This window comes from Dromaius novaehollandiae, chromosome 6 (assembly GCF_036370855.1).
Source record: "Dromaius novaehollandiae isolate bDroNov1 chromosome 6, bDroNov1.hap1, whole genome shotgun sequence".
NCBI classification, from domain to species: domain Eukaryota; kingdom Metazoa; phylum Chordata; class Aves; order Casuariiformes; family Dromaiidae; genus Dromaius; species Dromaius novaehollandiae.
The window spans coordinates 49191630-49212552 of NC_088103.1; the positions used below are offsets into that span (position 1 = coordinate 49191630).

The 20923-nt window shown below is 54.9% G+C and overlaps 1 protein-coding gene across 1 annotated transcript in view; it reads left to right on the forward strand.

The window, feature by feature from the left end:
- The first annotated feature begins 3881 nt into the window (after nt 1-3881).
- Nucleotides 3882-20923, forward strand: part of INPP5A (inositol polyphosphate-5-phosphatase A) — a 235323-nt gene continuing 218281 nt past the window's right edge. Inside the window, 1 exon segment of the mRNA XM_064514432.1 lies at nt 3882-4119. Within this exon segment, the coding sequence (XP_064370502.1) occupies nt 4045-4119 (75 nt within the window). The 5' untranslated portion in view covers nt 3882-4044.

The following is a 20923-nucleotide window of genomic DNA, read 5'->3' on the forward strand; positions in this document are numbered from 1 at the left end:
GCTCCCGGCAACGAGGTTCCCAGCGGCAGGGAGACGGGGACCTCCTGGGGCGAGGCGAGGGAAGGGCCACGGAGACGCTGGGGGGGCTGGACCACCCCCCGCGCAAGGAGACGCTGCGGGACCGGGCGCTGCTCGGCCTGGGGAAGAGCAGGTCGTGCTCCGCTCCGGGAACAGCCGCCTCCCGGCTGTACGCGGCGTATCCCAACCCACCGAGTCTACGTGGTATTTTGGGATTTGTCAGTGTAGGTCTTGCCTACGTACTTGCAAGGTATGACCGTTTATGAGCTGTGCAAAAGTAAATATTTGGATGGCCTTAAATCCTAGAAAAACACGCCAGAGGGATCTGCCCGGAGCTAAATCCTCATACGGGAAAGAACTGTTGAAAGAAAATAAATATGAGGAACACAGAGGGTTGGAAGACACTGCAAGAATTCCTTTTCATTTTGCAAAAGGTTAAGAGCAGAAGTTGGAAACAAACTTTGGGGGGGGGGTTGTTTAAGTTCTATCTCTAGTATCTATCAATGATATTTAGTTTTGCTTTGAAAAGGACAAAATTCTCCGCTAATTTTTATTAGGTGAGTGGCAAACACAAGAAGAACGATTATGAGAACCTGGACGGCCGGGTTAAGCCCAGAGTGTTGGAAGTTCCATGTGGAAACGTGTACGATATAGCACTAAAAAGTCAGGACTTAAGAGGTCAGTAGAAATTGGACAGCACTAATATCGCTACAAGAACACTTGTGCAATGTCTGATAGGGAAAAAAAAGCAGTATAATGGCGGAAACGAGCTTTAATGAAGCACATCGTTCCTTAGCAGCCCGAAAGGGCTTCATCAGGTACCAGCAAACGCAGTGGCAGCTGCGTCGCTGCCTCCGCATCTCGCGGCTCAGACCCAGCTCGGGCGCTGAGCTGGGTGCGTGTCTCCGTGCCAGCGGCCCTCGCACCGCCACCCCCTCGGTGCTTTGAAAGACGGAAGAAAATGGCTCGTTTGCCCCGTTCCCCTCACCTGGGCTGGCTGCGAGCTTCGTCCTTGCCCGGGGGGCCCGGCCACGGCCCCGGCCACAGCATCGCTGCCGGAGGCGGCAGAGCCTGCGTTTAACGGAGGCTCCTCCCAGTGACACGGAGCACGGTCGCTAACGCAGCCCTGCTCCGTCGCGGCACGGCTACTTCCCGTGAGCTGTGAATCGCCTGGCACAACGAGTGAACAAAATAATTAGCAGTCTCGAGCGGCAATATCCTTCTGCGAACTTCTCTGCCGCTGTCCAGACCCAGAAACGACGACTGCATACCAAGGTTACGATACAAAGGTAGTAAACATCGACCTCTAACAGGTCAGGTGGCAAACGGTTGTTTTTCTTGCACGGAATCAGAAGGGAACGTGAAAGAGGTGGCGTTCAGTCTCGTTGTACACGTGGTTGAGCCCTTCGCCCCGGAGGAAGTCACCAGCTGGAGCTGCTCCTGCGGCAGCACCTACGAGCCGCTGGTGTATCGGCCATGTATTTTGGTCTGTCACATTCACATATACGTGAGTTTATCAGCCGTTGAGGCGTTCGGTTCGACTTGCCCTTTTGCTTGCCCCTCGCCGGGAGGGCAGGGCGTTTCGGTGCGCGCGGTGCCGCGGCTCCTCCGCTTTAGCCTTAGCCTTAGCCTTAGCTTTAACTTCAGCTAAGCTTGAAGCAGCCGGACGTGGCGGAGCCCGGCACGCTGCACCTGCTGCTGCAGAGGCCGAGACGTGGTGACGCCGTGTGACAAACGGGAGCCGAATACCAAGCATTAAAAGGCGCTCGAGAAGCACCTGCTTCATTAAACGGGAGGGATTTCCTGACTTTTTGCGGTCTCGGCGGGATCTTGCACAGCACGGCTGAGCGCAAATGCAGTCACGTCCTGCTCAGCGCACTGTCCTTCCTGGGGCGATGCAAAGCCGCCGCGCTGCAAACGCAGAACGGCAGCATTAACAGCGATTTCAGCCTCGCTGGGAAACACAGCGGTGCACGTGGAAGGGTTTTCTTTAAATAAAAAGTTCACTAACTACATTTCATTTCTTCCTTTATTGTTTTTTGTAATGGATGGCATCGGCCACCGCTGGCATCTGAAATTAAGCACATTGATAACTGCTTTAGCAAAGAGCTATAGCCTTTCCGAAGCCGATTTGCCCGCTCCTACACCAGAAGCAGGGCTTACTGAGGTGTTAGGTATTTGCAGCCGATGGCGATTCAAAATCAAGGAGAAAAGCTCGCTTTGGGGCCGAATTCGAGGGCTGCGCCAAGCAGGGGGAGGGTGTCCCGGGTCATGCGCCCGCCCGGACCCCCCGAATCAGCAGAGCCCCTCGCTCGGGCGGTGGAAAGCAGCATCGCCCGGGCTGGGAAAGAGCTTTCGGCAGCAGAAGCATCACCTGGGGTTTAAGGGGTTTAAGCTGAGATTGGTTAGGGGTTTTGTTGTCTTTCCAGCCAGCGCACACACAAAAAACCCTGAAAAATCCGAGTCTCTTCTAAACCATTCACTCCGGCACGTGGGGCAGGCAGGAAGCGCGGCGTGCTGTTTTGGGGGGATTTGCTTCGATTTAGGTCTGTTTTCGCGTGCTTCGTGAGGCTGACGCACGCGTGCACACGACACGTGCTGGGCCACCGGCCACCGCGACCTGGGCTGCCGCGACCGGCCCTGGCTCCCAAATCCGCAGCGGTTACGGGGATGCGACGGGGCGGGAGCGGCGGGGGCTGCCGCGCGGGTGGGCTGTCTGGGGGCACCCGTCGGGGCTGGGGGTGCCCATCGCGGCTGGGGGCACCCGTCGGGGCTGGGGGTGCCCATCGGGGCTGGAAGCGGCTGTCGGGGTCGGGGAGCATCCGTCGAGGCTGGAGGTGCCCATCGGGGCTGGGAATGGCCATCGGGGCTGGGAATGGCCGTCGGATCAGGGAAGGGTCTTTGGGGTCAGGGAGCGCCCATCCAGACTGGGAATGGCTGTCGGGGCTGGGAAGGGTCGTCAGGGCTGGGAGCAGCCGGCAGGGTTGGGAAGCGGTGTCGGGCTTGATGCCAGTGCCAGGCATGGGACTGGAGGTGCCCGTCGGGGCTGGGAGAAGCCGTCAGGGTCGGGGAGCAGCTGTCGGGGCTGGGAACAGCCGTCGGGGAGCAGCTGTTGGGGCTGGGAGCAGCTGTTGGGCCTGGGAAGGGTCATCGGGGCTGGGAAAGGCCTGCAGGGTCAGGGAGCCGTGTCGGGGCCGGGAGCAGTGCCGGGGAGCGCCCGTTGGGGCTGGGAAGGGTCGTCGGGGCTGGAGGTGCCTGTCGGGGCCGGGAACGGCCGTCGGGGCTGGGAAGGGTCGCTGGGGCTGCGGGTGCCCGTCGGGGCTGGGAACGGCCGTCGGGGCTGGGAAGGGTCGCTGGAGCTGCGGGTGCCCGTCGGGGCCGGGAACGGCCGTCGGGGCTGGGAAGGGTCGCTGGGGCTGCGGGTGCCCGTCGGGGCCGGGAACGGCCGTCGGGGCTGGGAAGGGTCGCTGGAGCTGCGGGTGCCCGTCGGGGCCGGGAACGGCCGTCGGGGCTGGGAAGGGTCGCTGGGGCTGCGGGTGCCCGTCGGGGCCGGGAATGGCCGTCGGGGCTGGGAAGGGTCGCTGGAGCTGCGGGTGCCCGTCGGGGCTGGGAACGCCCGTCGGGGCGGCGCGGGGCGGTGGGCCCCACGGCTCGGGGCGTGCGGCGTTGCCCGTTTAAGAGCGGCGGCGGCGGGGCGGTGACGTCGCGGGCGCAGCGCCTAGCCTCGCCCGCCCGCCGGAGCCGCCAGAGCCGGAGCGGCGGCGGCGCAGCGCGGAGCGCGGCCGCAGCGCCCGGCGCCCGCAGCCGCCCCCGCCCGCCCGCGCCCGCCCGCCATGCGCCGCCCCCCCCGCCGCCGCCCCACGGCCGCGCCGGGGCCGCGCTGAGCCCCGCGCCCCGCGCCGCCCCGCCCCGCGCGGATGTCCGCGGCCCCCCCGCGCCGGGCGCCCTCGCAGCCCCCCGCGCGCCCCCCCCAGCCCCCGCCGCCGCCCCCCGCCGCCCCCGCGCTTCCGCCCGCCCGCCGCCGCCATGGCGGGCAAGGGGGCCGCGGCCGGCGCCGCCGTGCTGCTCGTCACCGCCAACGTCGGGTCCCTCTTCGACGACGTAAGTGGCGCGGACGGGACGGGACGGGACGGGACGGGGCGGACGGGACGGGACGGGACGGGACGGGGCGCGCTCTGCTCTGCTCTGCTCTGCTCCGCTCCGCCGCTTCCGCGGCGCCGCGCGGTCCTAGCGCCACCGGCGCGGCCGGCCCGTCGGGGCGCGGCGCAGGTGCGGGGCTCCCGGACAGCGGGCGCCGGGTTCGGGGGAAAAAGCGGGGGAAAAAAGGGGGGGGAAAAAAGGGGGAAAAAAGGGAAATCCGTGTCCCGGGGCTCGGCGCCGGCCTGTCCCCCCCGCACCCCGCGGTGCGGCGCCGCGACGTGCCGCGAAACCCTCGTGGGGAGCCGCTCTTGGTGCGGGCGCCTGGCTTTTCCCCGTTTTTTCCATTTTTCCTGACTTACATGTGGCATCTCACGGTCTCGGTGATGCCTTAGCTCTGATCTCGGAGCTCGCCAGGACCGTGGAAACCCGGAGCGCTTTCGTTTTTGCGGGGAAAACGCGAATTGCGGCGCGGAGCGCTGCCTCTGGCAGCCTGGGCAGGGCCCGCTGCTGCGGCGCCCCGGGCGCTGCGCGACGCCAAAACGCCAGACTCTCCGCTCAGCGGCTGCGCTGGGACGTTTCCAGTGCTTTTCCCAGTGCAAATAGGATCATTGCAAGGCTTGGCATCGCTGGCGTTTAAGCAAGGAGAAAGCGGGTGCAGGTTCACAAGAAAATACCTAAGAGCGGTGTTTGGGGACCCGGCCGGGCGCCGGGACCGCCCGAGCGGTGGCACAGGCGGGGTCCGGCGCTGCTGAAGCCGACGGCGAAGCGCTGGCAGAATTGAGCAATTCCGTATTTTCCCATGCCATAAATAGTGTTTCGGGGTTTGTGACAATACATGATTTCCCGGCTGTTCTCAGTATTTCGGATTCGCTGAAATTCCTGGGGAGAGCGAGGCGTGTTCGTGGCTTATCGTTAGGCGTGCCGAGGAAGACGGACGCTTCTCTAGCAGCTGCTTCTCGCGTGGCGGGGGAATACCTTTCCTGGCCCGTGCGTCTGGCCTCGCGTCCCCGTGGGAGCGGCGGCGGCTCCCCGGGCTCCTGCGCGCCTGCGGAGCGGGGACCTCCCTCGGGAGCTCGGCTGCTTCCCTGCAGCACCAGCGCGGTGCTTCTTAGATGTTACCCTGCTGTACGAAGGCAGACGGACACACGCGTTGCACAAGTACGGACGCATCCCGTGCCCGGCACACGCGTATGTACTTGCGCGTTTAACACGTCTCCTGCTGCGTAAACGTTTCCTGGTTTTTGTCACCGTATTCTGCTGCCGGCGGCAGAAGGGGAGCTCGGGTCACCCGTGGGCTCCCTCTCTCTGCCTCTACCTCCTTTTTCTTCTTTTTTATCCCCCCATCTCCTTTCTTTTCCGCTGGCTCTAGCGGCGCTGAAGGAATTCCGCGCCTCCCCGGCGATGCGTCGCACCGCTCCGCGGCCTGCCTTCGCTCCGGTGACGCGGGGCTTCGACCGCGCTGACGTGCCCCGCTGCTTCCCAGCCCGCCGCACCGGCCGCTTCGGTTGCTGTTAGACGCCTCAATGCAATGGGTTGTTCTTTTCCCTTGGGATTTAAAACAAAAAAGTGGTGGGGGGGGCCGGTGCGGGTTGGCAGAGCTCGTTTTCCCACGGGCCGTGCGGGGGTCGTTGCCGTCGATTACTCTCGAGAAAAAGGCACGTGGGGTCCGCAGCGAAACCCACGCTTTGGGAGAGCTGCTCGGAGGAGAGCTGCGGACCGCGAGCGGCCCGGCTGCCCGCGGCGGGGCCCTGCCAGGAGATGCTCGCGCAGGATCCGCAGCGTTTTATTTCCAGTGGAAGCGTGTCAGCGCAGAAAACCTCTGAATTTCGCTGCAGGATTACGCAGCTTCTGCGCTAGCGTGTTGTGGGCCCCTGAGCGCAGCAGAAAGGACGGCGGATGCGTAGGCACGAACGCAAGAGGCGGGCACGTGAAACCTACCCCCAGATGTCTAGGCAGATGGATGAGGTAGGGCTTGGGATTGCACGCGGCAGAGAAACCCTCATTTCGGGATATTTCTCTGTCCGCGCGGCCGCGGCCGTGAACCCCGGGGCTGGCGGGGGGCCGAGGTCCGGTGGCTCTGCCGGGCGGGAGCAGATGGCGACCGCTGGAACTTCGTGTCCTGCTGCTGCCTCTCAAGTTCTGCTGCTACGTGCTGCATCCTCAGCCGGGTACAGCCGAAACTGGGAAAAACATGCCAGTGCTCTCCCTTTAAAAAGGCATCTTTCCCGTTATCCTCTTCCTCTGCTTCGGTCTGAGGTGGCTTCCGCATCCATATTGCTTAGGGTTTTAGGGTAAAGGCTTCAAACGTGCCCGGGAGACTGGGCTTTATAAGTTCCGTAACTTCTGCTTCTGTCGGGAAGTAAAATTGGTCCAATTTCAGTGGAAATGCGTTAGCCTAAGTCGGGTGGGTGCTTCTGAAAGCACCTCCGCCTCTCCTGATACCGCTGCTCGCGCGTAGGTCTCTCCTGATGGGAAATAGATGTGGTCTTAGTGCTCAGGGCAGATTGGGCCGGAGTGAAAGTGAGATGATGAGGAGAGAGGTGAAAACCAAGCAGATCGTGCGGCTGGATGAGTAGAAAGAGGGGAGCAGGTCGGGGAGCTGCTGTTTGGCCCCAGGAGACTGATATTTGGAGTCTCTGGCGTATGCAGCATTGCTGTGCTTGCTTTTCTCTGTATTCTTGTAGTAAAGCTTGTGTTTTGGGGGGATTTGCTTCGATTTAGGTCGATGGGGCAGGGGCCTTTCCCGTTCCCGGGTGGCCTCGGCCCGCCCCCTCGGGCAGAAGTCCCCCTCTGCTACGGCCGGTGAGGAGGGCGCAGGTGGAGATGGTCCCTGCACGGCCGTGGCCCCTTGGAGCACGTTCGCTGCCCGAAACCCCGGTGCGAGCTTGGGACAGCCTCCGCTCCGGAGGGTTTCACCCTGCGGGTGAACATCTACGAAGTGCACTGGAAGCAGAAACACTTCCCAAAATCACTTAGAAAGCCTGTTTGTTTGTTTGTTTTCAGTGGGTGGTAATCCCAGCGCAGAAGTCTGCTTTTTCTCAAATGTGATGTGAACTTTGCAAGCCCAAAGCCGTCCACGTGGTTTCGTTCTGACACTGGAGGTCTGAGAATTTAGCCGATACCAGCTGATAACGATAACGTCTTTTTCCGTGAAGAATTATTTGAATTTTGTGGAGTATTTCAAACGCTGTAGAATGGAAGATGTACGGATTAGTTATGTTTCTAAGCCACCGTCAAGGCTAACACCTTGCAGGCGAAAAGGTGCCTTAACTTGAAGCTTTTTTCTTTGCTTCAGATCATGGTTACTAGAGCGAGCAACAGATAACGTTCAGTCCATTGCAGTTTCTTAGAATATGGTATTTTATTGCTGAGAAACTTGCTCCATCCTCATTGTCAGGCTTTTTTTAATGTTTTCTGGGCTAAAAGAGCAAGTTACCTTTTTTTGGGCAGGGTTTTTTTAACGTTTGCATGAGACATTTAAATGCACGGCGACTATTTCTGCTCAATTCAGTGGGGCTGGTTACGGCCGTGGGCTGCTGTCGTGCTTCCCCGTACGCGCCCGGCACGCTGCGGCCCCGGACTGCTTTGCCCTAAAAGCGGTGGTGTTTATTGGCTCGCTCTCGGTGATGCTGCCGTAAAACCGCGCTCTCCGCACGGAGAACTTCCTTTTTAGGAATACATGCTCGTGACTGATAACTTAGCAGGCCAACAAAAAGCATTTTCCAGTGCTTTTTGTTAGTGGAACCCTAAAAAGAAATCTCGTATTTCTGTATGTGTATTCCTGCACCCTTTGTTTTCTATTTCCTAGTTATTTTGGTGTCTTCTCTGTGATTAAACTTTTTTGCACCACTGGTAGTTTCTGAAACATTGTCTCCGTCTTCAGTTTCCTAAGTTTTCTGCAAGAGTCTTAAATCAGTATTTTCCATGTATTTTCTGCTGTCTTAGTGCTTATGGTTTGCTTGTTTTGGGGTTGTTTTTTTGAGAGAGAGAGTCTCTTTTACTCAGTTCCAAAGCCCCTTTGCAGGAGGCAGAGTTTTGAGGTAGGGCAGAATTTGGCCCTATCTAAAGTATCTTGAGCTGCCCAAACATGCTGATGGGGAAGAGCAGACTGCTTTGTTGTCCTTTGCAGTGCCTGTGTCCTTTTTTTATATATATACACCTACAAACACACGCATGCGTGCAGCGGGGGGGATCCGCTGCATCCCGAGCGGAGCCGTTTGCAGATGTTACCTGGAGGATGCAGATGTTGGCTTGGGGATGCAGCTGAGCTGTGGCCTGATGAGGCGGCGTCGGTCTGCGGGGCTGTCGCTGCTGCTTGCGTGCATCTCCTTAGTCCGCTGCCAAAAACAAGCGTTTTGGGTCGGACGGGATCCCTCCTCCTTGCGTGCTCCTGTGCGGATGCTCCGGGGGAGTTTGGGAATCGGCCGCCCCTCCCGCACCGGCCGTGCATCCCTCCCGCAGCGCCGGTGCTTCCCGCTGCAGCCGGGAGCGAGCGGACGCGCGGAGCAGATCCCGCTCTCGGTATCCGTGAGGATCGAGGCACTGAGCCGCGGTGCAATAAAGCAGAGGCGTGCTGGTGTGCATCCCTAAACACGGGGGTCCAAAAGCACTTCTCCAATCTGCTGAAGGAGATGGGAACTATCATAATGCAGGCAATACACAATTTCTTTGTTTTGGGGGGTTTTTGTCTTTTTTTGTTTTGTTTCCTCCAAGCTGGAGTTGCATGCTCAAAAAGAAACTTGTGCAGACTTTTGCATTTTCACGACCCTCTGAGCAAAACAGCTTTAATTAAGAGGTGGTACAGCCTTTAGCCTCCCTTAGGCAGGAAGCTCCGAAGATTATCTTGTAGGCCATCTCTCTTCTCATCATGATTGACTGTTATCATTAGCAGCAATAGCAGATGTTTACATGGAGAAGTAGTACCAATAAAGTGCATTATATAATTAAAGTTTTCTGTTAATGGGGTTGTATAGCAGGTGGAGCGGATTTGGCGTTTTGGAACTTTCTGGATTTTCACAAATTGTCAATATTCTCAGGGCGACGGTTTAGGAGGCTCTAACTTCCAAAATATTTTAATGTGAAATTATACAGGAATAGCAGATAACCTTAGTAGGAATGTTTTTTAGTTAGTTTGCACTCGTACTGTCACTAAGGTCAAACTTTAAGGGATTTGTTGCTGTTTCAAAGTCCTCATCGTGAATTTTCTCTGCACATAATTTGAATTCAGAGGGAGTTCTGCATGCAGAACCAGTCAAATCCTTGGATTTTGTGATTTTTTCCAGAAGGCTGATCTGCCCTTCTTATTCGCTTTCTCTCTTTTTCTCTCTCCTGCTATTTATTTCATCATGGGGTTTATATCTCCCAAATCCTTGCAAATTAATCTCTTCTTTTTACCTCGAATGCTTTTCCCCCTTTCTTGTCCTGCATGCAGTTGTTTCTTCTTGAAAGCTCTCACCTTATTCCTCATTTATTATTTAGAGCGAGGATGTTTCCAAGCCTGTGGAGAAGGCAGACTGGATTAGTGACTGCGTTGCTCACCGCCTCTTCGGGCAGGAGCCCTGCCGCCGCGGCCAGGGTCCGATACGTGTGCGGAGGGATCTGACCCTTCGACGCAGGTCCCCGGGGCGGCGCGGGCACCGGGAGCGGGGAGGACGGAGCCAGAAGAGCGTGAGCTTAGCTCTGCTGCTGTTACCCAGCCCTTGCGTTTTCAGGGAGAACTTCGTTTTCGGCCTCTGCGTGTCGTTACACCAGGTTCAGCGCAGCGAGCTGCGGAAGAGCTGATCCCACAACTTTAAAATCAAAATGTCCTGCCTCTGTGCCGACGGGGTTGACTGGCACGTGGCTCTGCAGCGTCGATGGGGAAAGAGGAAGCTAAATTAGTGAAAGGACTTGGGAGATGGAGCGGCGGCTCTGGGGATGCGCGGTGAAAGCTGCCGGCTCCCTGCCCTCCGCCTGCCCAAGGACCGGCCTCCTCTCTGCCCCAGGCGCTTCCTTCAACCTGGAAAAGAAAAGACCCAGGCACGCGGGTCAGCCGGCTGCAAGCCGATCTTCTCAGCGTGTGGAAGTTACCACAGCACGTCTACGTCGGTGCATTTTTCCTGCACGCCCTCTTCATTCCCTCGGTGGGGAGCAGGAAAGGGTCATGGGGAAACGGGACTTTCTGCCTGTGGTCGCTGCGCGAACGGCCTGTCGCAGAAGGGTTTAGCATCCTTTTTAGGTTATGTTACCCAGGCTGCAGGGAGTCTCTTTCCGGCTGAAGTTCCAGGGAAACACTTTATATCGTGGGTAGGTCGGACCAAGCACAACAGTCATCACACGGGGAAGAGCGAGTATTGAAAGTAAAACGTTTTGGTTTTGATGCCTTTTCTCAAATGATATAAGGTAATTACTCAAAGTGTTCTTTTTGTTACTATTTTGATTATTTATTCAGCACTAATGCAATTTAGTATTTTGCCACTTACAATATTTTATAGGAAAAGTTATTAAAGCATTTATTGAGAGCAAACAAAAGCGATCCTTCCTTTTATGTCGTATTTTGAAATCAGATATCATTAAGACTTTTTTCATTGATGTCTTCCAGTAGTTAAGCGCTTGCTGTCGTGAGTCAGCCAGCTCTAGAAGGTGATGTCCCGTGGCAGTGAAAGAGAGTAAAAGCTAAGAAAAGAATAAAAAATCAGCGCAGTACTGACAGTTTTCGCTTGGGGTGTAGGTAGGTTAAGTGCCCGTTCAGGTAGCTCGTAGGCAGCGTGGCTGTTAAGTCGGGTCAGTAACTGGGTGTTAAGACCTGTCTTTGCGTCGGGTGAGACGCAGCTGCAGATTCGAGGCCGTGCTTGGGAGGATTTTCATTCGCGTTTCAGTTTGTCTTTAGTATTTTTATCTTGCAGTAAAATGTTTTCTGGTCTTCCCTTATATCTTTTCATAAACAAACGAAGAGTTTTCCCTGCTACGGTCCTTGCCAAATATGCGTTTTTCAACGCTCCGCTTTCCCACCTCCCCAGTGTACTTTATTTTCCTTGGTTTCGTTTCAGCCTCTTTTCTGAACAGTTCTCAGTCGGGAACTCTGGTAAGGCGAGGCTTTAACACGGTGTGGAGCTGCACTGGGGACGGGGAAAAACACGACCGAGAAAGAGCAGCGACATGATAACGTGGAATTTAAAAGCCCCCCTGTCCCCAGCTGTCGTGTGAAAGTGGGACGTGGTGCTGACACGGAGCGCGAGCGACAGAGGTTCCCGTGAGCTCCAGCTTTGCGATGGAGATGCATTTAAGGAAATGAATGACTTCCTTGAAATAAAGCCCTGGCGGGGAGATCTCGCTCCCTCGCACCCGTTTCTTTGCACGTTTCTCGGTTGCGTGCGTGGAGCTGCTGGAGAGGAGGGCCGCCTCCTCCTCCTCCTCCTCCTCCTCCTCCTCCTCCTCCTGCCACCGGAGCTCTCGCTCGAGCGCTTCAGCAGGAGAGCGGGCCTCTCCCCCGGAGCCAGCACCTCGTCCAGCCTTGAAGACCTCATGCCCGCTGACACAAATATCCGCTGGCGGCAGCTGGAAAATACGCTGGTGAACGCGAGCAGAGCATCAGGTTGAACAAAGCACGTAGAAAGCGGCTGGGCGGTCGTTTGCCTGTTTCCGTCTCTGCAACACAAAACGCGGAATACTCGGCTGAGATGCAGGAAACCCGAGCGGTCCCGCAGGAACGGGCTTTTGGGAGGGTCCGGAGTTACCTGCCGCTCCCGAAGCGCGTCTGCTGCTGGCTGTTGGTCGTAGTCACTCGGAGGAGGCTGCGTTTGTCCAGCGTCTGCAGAGAGCCGGCACTGAAAGATGCTGAAGTGGTGGTTTGCACACCGAAGCAGTGCAAATCTCCCAGGGCCGTATGAATAAAGCATGCGAGTGGCACCGGGATCGGTGACGCAGAGGGATCGTCCTCTCTTTCCCGCTTGCTGGGGGAGAGCGGGGAAGCGCCCGATGCCGACGTCGGCGCTGGGTGCAGGGGCGTGCGCCACGCCTGGGTGCTGCGCGAGTCCCGGGTGAGCGGAGGATTAATTAGCTGCTGCTCGCTGGCAGGTCTCTGCGGCTTATGCAAGCCCGGGGGAATGGCACGGCCGGCTCTTGGAACGGCCTTTAAAGGAAGAAGCCCTGAGGACTGGGAGGGTAAATGGAAGCAGGCAGAGAAGTGCGGATTCGGCGTGTTTTAGCGGGGCGTAGGGAGGGGTGAGCGGGATGCTGCGGCGTGCCCGTGCCGCGCCGCGTCCGGGGAGCACCGAGCAGCCGACGGGCTCTCCGAGCAGGAGGCAATCCCAAATTCTGCCTTTCGCATCCCTTAAGCCATCCTGCAGGAACTTGTTTTCAAGCTGCTTGCATCTCTGCTGTGGCGAATTCTCTAATTTTAGAGGCTTTATCAATCCCGACGGGAAAAACAGAACTATTTTCCCATAGGAACATCGCAGAAATGTATACTGAGCTCTTTTTTTTTTTTTTGGCAATGTTTATTTACATGTCAACCAAACAGATGAAAAGAAATAGTTCAGAAATGACTTGGGGGGATGCTGTGTGCACGAGTTACATTGATCTGTGTTTTAATTACTTTGGAGTTCGTACTCATCTAGGGACAATATTCAGCTTTTAGTAGGACTGAATTGGCAGTCGCCTTGGGAAGGAAACTGCCGATGGATGGTACGGCAGTTTTCTCCAACGGGAGTCCATTTCGTGAAAACTTAGCTGTTTGTGTCCATAACCGCGTTATTCGCAATGTTTTTAAAAACCGGTCATTGGGAGTAACAGCGTCCGTCTGGAAGTGCTGTCGCGTTCTTTTTCTTTATCGGGGGAAGAAAAACGGGGGGACTTTTTTTAAGCTTCCAGATATTGCCAGACGTAGGAACTCGCGAGGAACGGGGTGAACCGAGACTGGTGACGAAGCCCCTCACTTGGGAGGGCTGGGCGTGACCCAGAGATCGTCTGCTGAGCACCTACAGCAAGGCTGTTTCTGCAGGCTGGCACCGCTGGTTTTCTGCGCTGGAAGGTCGGACCTCACCCAGGCTGGGCGGTTTGCAAGACCACCAAACCGATTCTCATTTGTCTTGCGGGATGGCAATTTTTAGGAAAAAAGACAGCAATGCCTTTTCCCTTCAGCTGTCCTTCCTAAATATTAAATCATTTGTGATTTATGATGCATTTGCACCTTCTACTTAAAATTCTCAACAAAGATCGTTAATACAAGGCGGGATAAAGTGGGAGGGGAGCTGGTAGGTCCGGTGGTTCTCGTAGGCTATCGATGCCCTCGCAGCGCTGCAGTGATCGTACAGAAGACAGGTTAAACCCTGCACGTCCGGGTCGGCGAAGGTGGGCTCCCTAAGCAAGGCGAGGGGGTCTCCTCGGTGCAGTGGGTGGCATTTCGGGGCAAGGTCTGCTTGCTCGCGTTGCTTAAGGGAAGGCACTTTTGCCGTATTAATTCTCGCTTGCGTGTGCGTATCCGCGGTGCCACGTAATGGAAGGCCCTGTCAAACAGAGAAAAGGTTTGCCTTAGGTTGTGTGCACAGCAATACAAGTGATACGGCATTACGGAGCAGCTGCAAAGCTTGACGGCTCTCCTAAATGTGCGTTTGTGGCCTAACGGTATTATTATTTGTAATACCCGTTTTTATTGCCTCAGAACAACCGGCAGGTAGGAAAGCCGATTTGATGTGAATGGTGGTTCCCTGCGACCCAGCGAGATGGAATTGCAGATCGCGTTCGAATGGCCGTGCTCGGCCCCAGAAGCTCATACTGGTTAAGTGCAGGCTTGGTCCTCGGACGACTGCTCTTCCCCAGACCCGTGCATCGATGATCCGTGAAGCACGCTTGCTGTGCTGCGTCCTCAGCCGCGATCACATTTACTTAAGGGCTGTTCGTCTGAGGACGTCTGATTTGGTTTCACTTCTGCTTCGCTCGTTCTTTCGGTCGTCGCTTTTGCTGCAGCCAGGCCGATTAAATTTTTCCTTTTTGTTTGTTCTTCTTTGCTGATGCCGTTCCCCATTGCTTTCCAGTGCTTGCAGAAGGTGGCTGTTTACCTCTCAGTTCATATTTTTGTGACAGATCCTCATTCCCGTTTCATCTGCTGTTCTCTTATGGCTGCATGGGATTCTCGGTTCCTCAGTCCCTTTTCCTCCACGGCCTCCTCTTCTGTCGTGCCTCAGGGCCCCGATACCTCCCTGTCCTGCTCGGAAGGTCTGGAAGCTGCTGAAGCATCATCTCCCTCCTCGGGGAAGGAAACTGGTCACTGATTCCAGTGATTTCACGAGAAAATTCGTTGCCACGCTGGGAGAACAGTGTCGGTACTTACATTTTTATTTCCCCGAGTTCTCCTGGGATCCGAGGACATCCTTCTGCTCTAGCTTGTCTGCTGCCTTCTAGGACACTTCGTTGTTTCCTAAGGAGACTCAGCTGCCTGGTGCTCTTTCCCTGTGGACGTGAAATCTGTTTATTGCTGTGGGAACGGTGGGAGAGTATCAGATTTCAGGAGAGAACATGACTTCATCTTATCAAAATTAATACTAGTGAATATACTTACTATACGTTTTCAGACATGTACTTCGAGTTTCAGTGGCTACTGGGTAACGATGCAGCTGAGTCTCTTATGGTTTCTTAGCAAATTATTTAAGCTACATTGCATTCCACCCACACAATTGGCAAGCCATGGTAACTGAAAAAAATCTTTACATATTTATGCTTGTTGTTAAGGCTCAGATGAAATATGTGAATAAAAATCTAAATTTAGACGCGGAGTGTTCATTTAGCTTGCAATGATGTAAACATAAGTATGGCACGAGAAACAGGGTCAGCCGCTTCGTGAAGTTTTCCTTATGATCAATGCTTTTCCTTCTCCCTGCTCCTCGACCTCCAAAATACTCCTGCAGGGAATTGGTAGGTTACTTTTATTATTATTTCCCCCTTTGCCATGCGCAGACCCCGCGTCGCCGCGGAGGCCCGTCCGCTTCGGCCTGCTCCGCGCTTGCAGATGTGCAGCACAGCTGGAGGAGCGCTGGGGAGGCCCTGCCCGCGGCCGGCTGTCGGAGGAGCTCCGCGTTGGGAGCGGGCAGGCGTCCAGCGCGCCGTCCTGCTCTGCGCCGTTTGCCACCTCGTGCACGGCTGCTTCTGGAGGCCCCTCGTTGACTTGGTTGGCGTGCTGGAAGTGGGGTCCCCGCGTCGGGCTTTCTCTTCTGGGTGCTTCGCGTTTGCTTTCCTGTTTACGTCTCAGCGGCGAGCAGACGTGCTGTTCCTCGTTACCGTAGACCGGGAGGTGGTGAATCGCAGACCCACTGCGATGGCAAGAGCGGCGAAGCGGCAGGGTTCACTGGCAGCTCGTGGATTTGGGTATTTGCCCCAAAAGCAGCGACAGCAAAGGTGCATGGTGAGGAACGGTGCCCCAGCAGAAGGGCTGCTTCGCCGATGCCTTTCCGTTTTATCTACTAACGTACTCCTAATACCACTGTTTATCACTCCAAAGAAAAGCTGGGCTGAGGATTTGGAAAAAATGGTGTCGTAGCACAGAAAGCATCAAAAAATGACTGTTCTTACTCTACTTTTTTTTTCCCTTTCCCAGGCATCTGAGAAGGTAAAGCGGGATGGTTGCCGTTTGTGTTTACGCTAATACCTGCGGCGTAGCCAGAGCACGTAGACTAAAGCTCCTGCCAGATTTTTAAGCGTCTGGATATCACCTCTCAGCAGTGATGTGTTCCTGGGTTGTCTGGTTAGCGCTTGCTGTGCTGAGCTGCCGGACTCGTTGGGGGTTAAGCTCGCCTGCAGCAGCCGGCAGGACCGGGCTTGTCGGGCGCGTGCAGACGAGCAGCGTTGCCTGACGTTTCCTCCAGGAGCAGGACAGGTTCAGGCAGTTCCGTCCTCTGGGAAGAGCTCCGCGCCTGGCCTCAGCTTTGACCGCCTTGGCTGGGCGATGCCGCCTGATCTGCAGCCGTGTCCCAGGGCTCTGTGCTGCTCCTCGCTTCTCTTTAGGGAGCTCTTCCCTGCGCCGCACCTCGAGGCGGCTGTGCAGGGCTGGCAGGAAGGGCGGCCGGCCTGCGTTCCCGAGAAAGGAGGCGGAGGGGAGAGGGGGAGGACGGGGAGGCAGAGCGCTGGTTTCTGGCCGTCGGCTCAGAGGCGCCTGGGTGCCACCACGGAGGTGCTCGGGGCTGCGGCCTTGGTGCTTTCTGCACTGAGGTTTTAAAACGCTGGTTTTTGGTGGAGAGTGGAGTTTTCCTTATCACGAAAGGTTGCGTAGCGCCAGCCGCAGCATTAGCACTTCACTCCTGGGGTGAAAGTGTTCTGGTGCTGTGTTAATTAATGCAGGAAGATCCGACTTGCAGAAAGCTGCCTGTGCAAGAGAGCCATGCTGCAGCAGCATGCAAAGAAAGAGGTAAAGCTGACAGTAACTGCGTCTTTACAGCAGCAGCAGCTCTGACTGCAGCTCAGCAGCCGGTCGTGCTCGTCCAAGTCCGCAGACCGCGATGCCGTGTGTACTGGAGGGTTTTCGGCAGCGGAACCGGATCCGGCTTCCCCAGGCGGGTGGAGAGGAGGTGCCAGGAGAGGCTCGAGGTGACTCGAGGGAGCGCGAGCGGCTGCAGATTCCCAGGCACAGCAAGAGCTGGTAGAAATCGCGGCGGGAGGAAGAGCGGAGCGGTGCTGGCAGGAGATGACGGAAGGCTCCTCGGGGTGAGGACGGCTCCTCCTCCTCCTCCTCCTCTTCGCAGCCGGTAGCGTAGCACTCCGCTGTAGGCTGTTGCCCTTGAGGGGATGTGACTTGAACACCTGAATTCTGTGAAATCCGGGTCACGGAGCGGGCCGCGGGAGCAAGCAGATCGGCTCCAGGTCCAGGCGTGACGTAGGCGTTTGCAGGGGTTTCCCAGGAGGGGATATTCCCCAAGCGTCCGTCGGAAAAAGCTCACGGTGCTTTTCCTTCTTGGTCCACAACGAGTAAATAAAAAGCATTTTTTGCAGCCGTGTGAAATCTCTGCTAGAAGGAATCTTTTATTTGGTGCTGGAGGGCGGCAGGACGGATGAAAAAATGAAGGAGGATTTTTCTATTTTAAAAGTGAACGTTTTATTGTCTCATTCTTGGAGGGAATTTTGTTACTGTTTTTTGTTCTAAACGTACAAATAAAGCTGTGAGGAATTTCCTTTAATGCTGATGAAAAGCTAGCTTTGCTGGAGACGCTGCAAATACTTGGAACACTTAACTGTTTTACTTTGCTCCTTTTGTTGCAGATCAAAATTTAGGTTGGATAGCCTTATAACTACGTTCGCTTGAAATGCGTGGATACTGGCGTTTCCTTGCATTATTTCAGCCTGGAGGAAACTTTATTTTGAAGTTCTGAGGGAAATTCCTCCGGCCACTTCCCAGTTTCTGGAAGGTGCAGGGGAATGTTTTAGAGTGTGAATTTTAGTTTAATGAAGACTTTATTCCGAGTTCTCAGCAGAACTGAAGTTCTTGTTTTGTCCTCACTAAACCTTCTCTGAAACCTCCTAATTAGATCTGTGAAATTGAAAGCATTAAGAGAATGGAAGTAGCTGATTGTGCTCATTAAGCAGGTATCTAAAGAAGCAGGAAAACTGCTGAAGATGTTTCCCTCAAAAAAAAAAAAAAAAAAAGAAGGTGGGGGGAGAAAGAATGAAATAGTGTGGGAATTTCCAAGGATGTTTCTGAAACTTGACATGTATATAGATGGCATATTAGACTGTTGCATATATTCATTTTTCATTTTTTTTCCTTGCTTACAATGAATGTTTGCTTAGGAGTGTATTTTTACGGCAGAGAAAGAAGACTTTCTTGAGTCTTTAACATCTTCCCTCTGATCAACAGACCGAGTGATCTTCAGGCGAATTTGCTTTCCAAAAAAGCATTAAACCATGCTAGGGAAAGTCATAAAAAATCAGCTGGGGAGGCTGCACTGCTTAAAGCCCCGTCGAAGCACTGTTTCGATGAAGTGTTGTGGGCCACTCTTTCAGTTCGCAAAACTTTCTCTGGATTGAAACCTTTTCTGTTAGCGTTTCTGTGTAGCAGGTGACACATTACAGATGTCCAGACAGATGTGCAGAAACGGTCTTAAAACTAGAGCTTCTCTGTGCATTTAAACCTAATTTTAGCCTCTATCGAGTTTTTGGCAGTAGAAGGCAAGCTGGCAGCTCTGGGCACCTGCTCTGGTGGCACCAGACGTTGGTGTTTCTGACTTATCGCCGGAGTTTGGAAACGTGGTTTGGTTGTCTGGTTTCTAAACCATTTCCGAGGGGGCAGGACGTGCTGGCAGCGAGCTTCGGGAAGATGCGGCCGGAGCAGGCGATGAGCTGCCTTTGGTGCGGGTGCTCCCGGGGAGCCATGAGCTCCTCAGCCCTCGTCCCGGGGCTGGGCCCAAAAGCGTGACCAGACGGGGCGGTGATGGGCTCTCCGGGAGCCGTGCTTCCTTCTGCCTTCCCTCCTTGCCCCCTTCTCCTCCTGCTCTTGCTGCTTGGCCCAAAGACGGTGAACGTCGAAGCTGCCTTGTCTGAACCTGCCTCGCTTAAATATTTCTGAGATGTCTTGTGAGATCTGTTACCCATTTGGGTATGGGAAGCTGAGCTGAGCTGAGCGCATTACGGGTAATTCAAGTTCCTAGCACCTGGGGAGCCCGCTGACAAGCACGATTTGCAGTACAAACGCACGGTAAATGGTCGCGCCTGCTGGGAAGGAACAGTCTCAGCGTGACAAAACAGCGTGATTGCAAGATCTTCCGAAAACTCTCTGGCTGACACACGAGCTGGGGCACAGCAAGCTGTTTACTGTGGAAAAATGCAAAGCAGATGCCAACCGATGTATCATTAACGGAGCTCCTCCTAATTTCCCGTGCCGCCGCCGAACGCGCGTGCTGCGCGCGCGGAGCTGCAGGCATCGAGTGCCTGGAGTACGGGAGGCTTTTTGTGGTTGCGGAGGGCCCGTTGCACCGTTCGGTTCGTCGTTACGGTGTCCTGGGCTTGTGCTTATTGGATTTGTGCAGCTTCGGAGAGGTTGCTCACGTGGGCAGCCGCGTCAGCACCCAAGTGCCCGTGGTCCGGAGGAGCATCAGCTCGCTGTGGGTAGCCACCACGGTTGTGGGACCCTCTTCCCATCCCACCTCCCCCATTTTCTGCCCAGGTCCCACTAAGACGCGTTGTTTAATGATAGGCATGGTCTGAAGAGGAGATCCAGTATGCTGCTGTCCTTGGACGTGAAGGTGGAAGAGCCAAAACGCCCGCTTCGTTTCATGGGGCTGCCGGCTTTCCCGGGCGTTTCCCACTGGGTTTTATTCATTTACTGCAGGTTTTTCATAAACAACGGCAGCAGCAGCTTTCACCTTAAAAAAAAAAAAAAAAAGAGGAAACTTTGTGGTGTTTCTGTTCTACCTGGGCTTCTTTGCTTTTCTTCACCAAATGGTCTCCGAAATCTCCCTCTCCATCTTCCTTTGGGAAAACCCACTCAACTCCCTGGCCGTGACAAGCGCCGCTCGCCATTGCACACCCTGAGCTTTTTATCTTTTAAATGAAAGTTGCTCTTTTAGAAATCAGAGTAGGCAGTTATTCTTGTAGCAGCAGCTATTCTCAAAGTAGGTCTGGGTCTGGGTCTAGGTCTAGGGTTGGGTCTTCTTCAAACTGGGAAGCTTTATGGCTTGATCGCCTGTAGCATATTAGGCGTGGACTGGTAACGAGGTTTCCTCATTAAAATGATCGGAAGTGATGGCTGTAGGCTTTGATCTTGGCATGGTCGCTTCCATTTCTCCCGTAATCCTTCGATACCGCAGGAACGATGGTAACGCTCTGCCAGGTGAAACTGGAAGAGGAGGAGGGCAGGGTGTATTTTTTGTAGCTTGGGCGACTAACATGAGGCCGTTACGTCCAAGATTGGTGTCCGAGATGCTTTTATTTGTTTGTTTTGATGAGAGATGCTGCAAGCCCAGCGCTTTACTTGCGTGAGTAATTTCAGCGACCCCTCGAAGCTTTCGCTGTGAGTGGAGCAAACGGGATTCGCCACAGATGTAAACAGTGGACCAAAAATAGCTTTCTTCGAAGAGAAGCAGTTCAGAATCGGGCTGGAGAATGAGCAGTTCGTTGCTCAGGAAGGAAGGAGGAAGCGTTTGAGCGGAGTCGCGTGTGAATTCTTTCACCCTTCGGTGTAAGGGTAACCTACAAAGGTGATATTTTCCTATATCTGCAAATATTTATCCCATTAGATGGATTGATATTTTAAACAAAGTAAAGCTCCCGATGAAATTTAGTGTAACTTTCCATATGGAAACTATGTCAAACATAATCAAAGCAGACATGCAAAGTACTAACAATTATGCTTAGCAAATCCTTTAAGGTTTTGAGAGGACCTGTAGTGGCTGGGAATTAAAGCACCCTTTTCAGACGCTCCCAGAAATGAGACTTTTTCTTCTTAAAGTGCATTAGTTACTTGAAGAGTGGTCTGTGAAGATAGTCCCAGTGCAGTTACTGGTATAAAGGCCTTGCCGTTACTGGTGTAAAGGACTTGCCATGTGCTCTTAAAACGCAGCCGTCGCTTTCCCGCGCTTCACGTGAGCCTCTCCGTCCGCAGCGAGGTGCGGAGCAATGACCAACTCGCAGACGAGCCGGCTCGTTCCCGTGCTGGGGTTAGATTATTATTCCAGCCTTGACCCGGGGTTGTAGTGCATTCAGATACACTTTATTGTGTTGTTGCAGATAACACGGATTTTCAATTGCTCTGGAGCAAAGATTTTATGACTTCACGGTCAATGGCTGCCTGCATGTATTAGTGGAT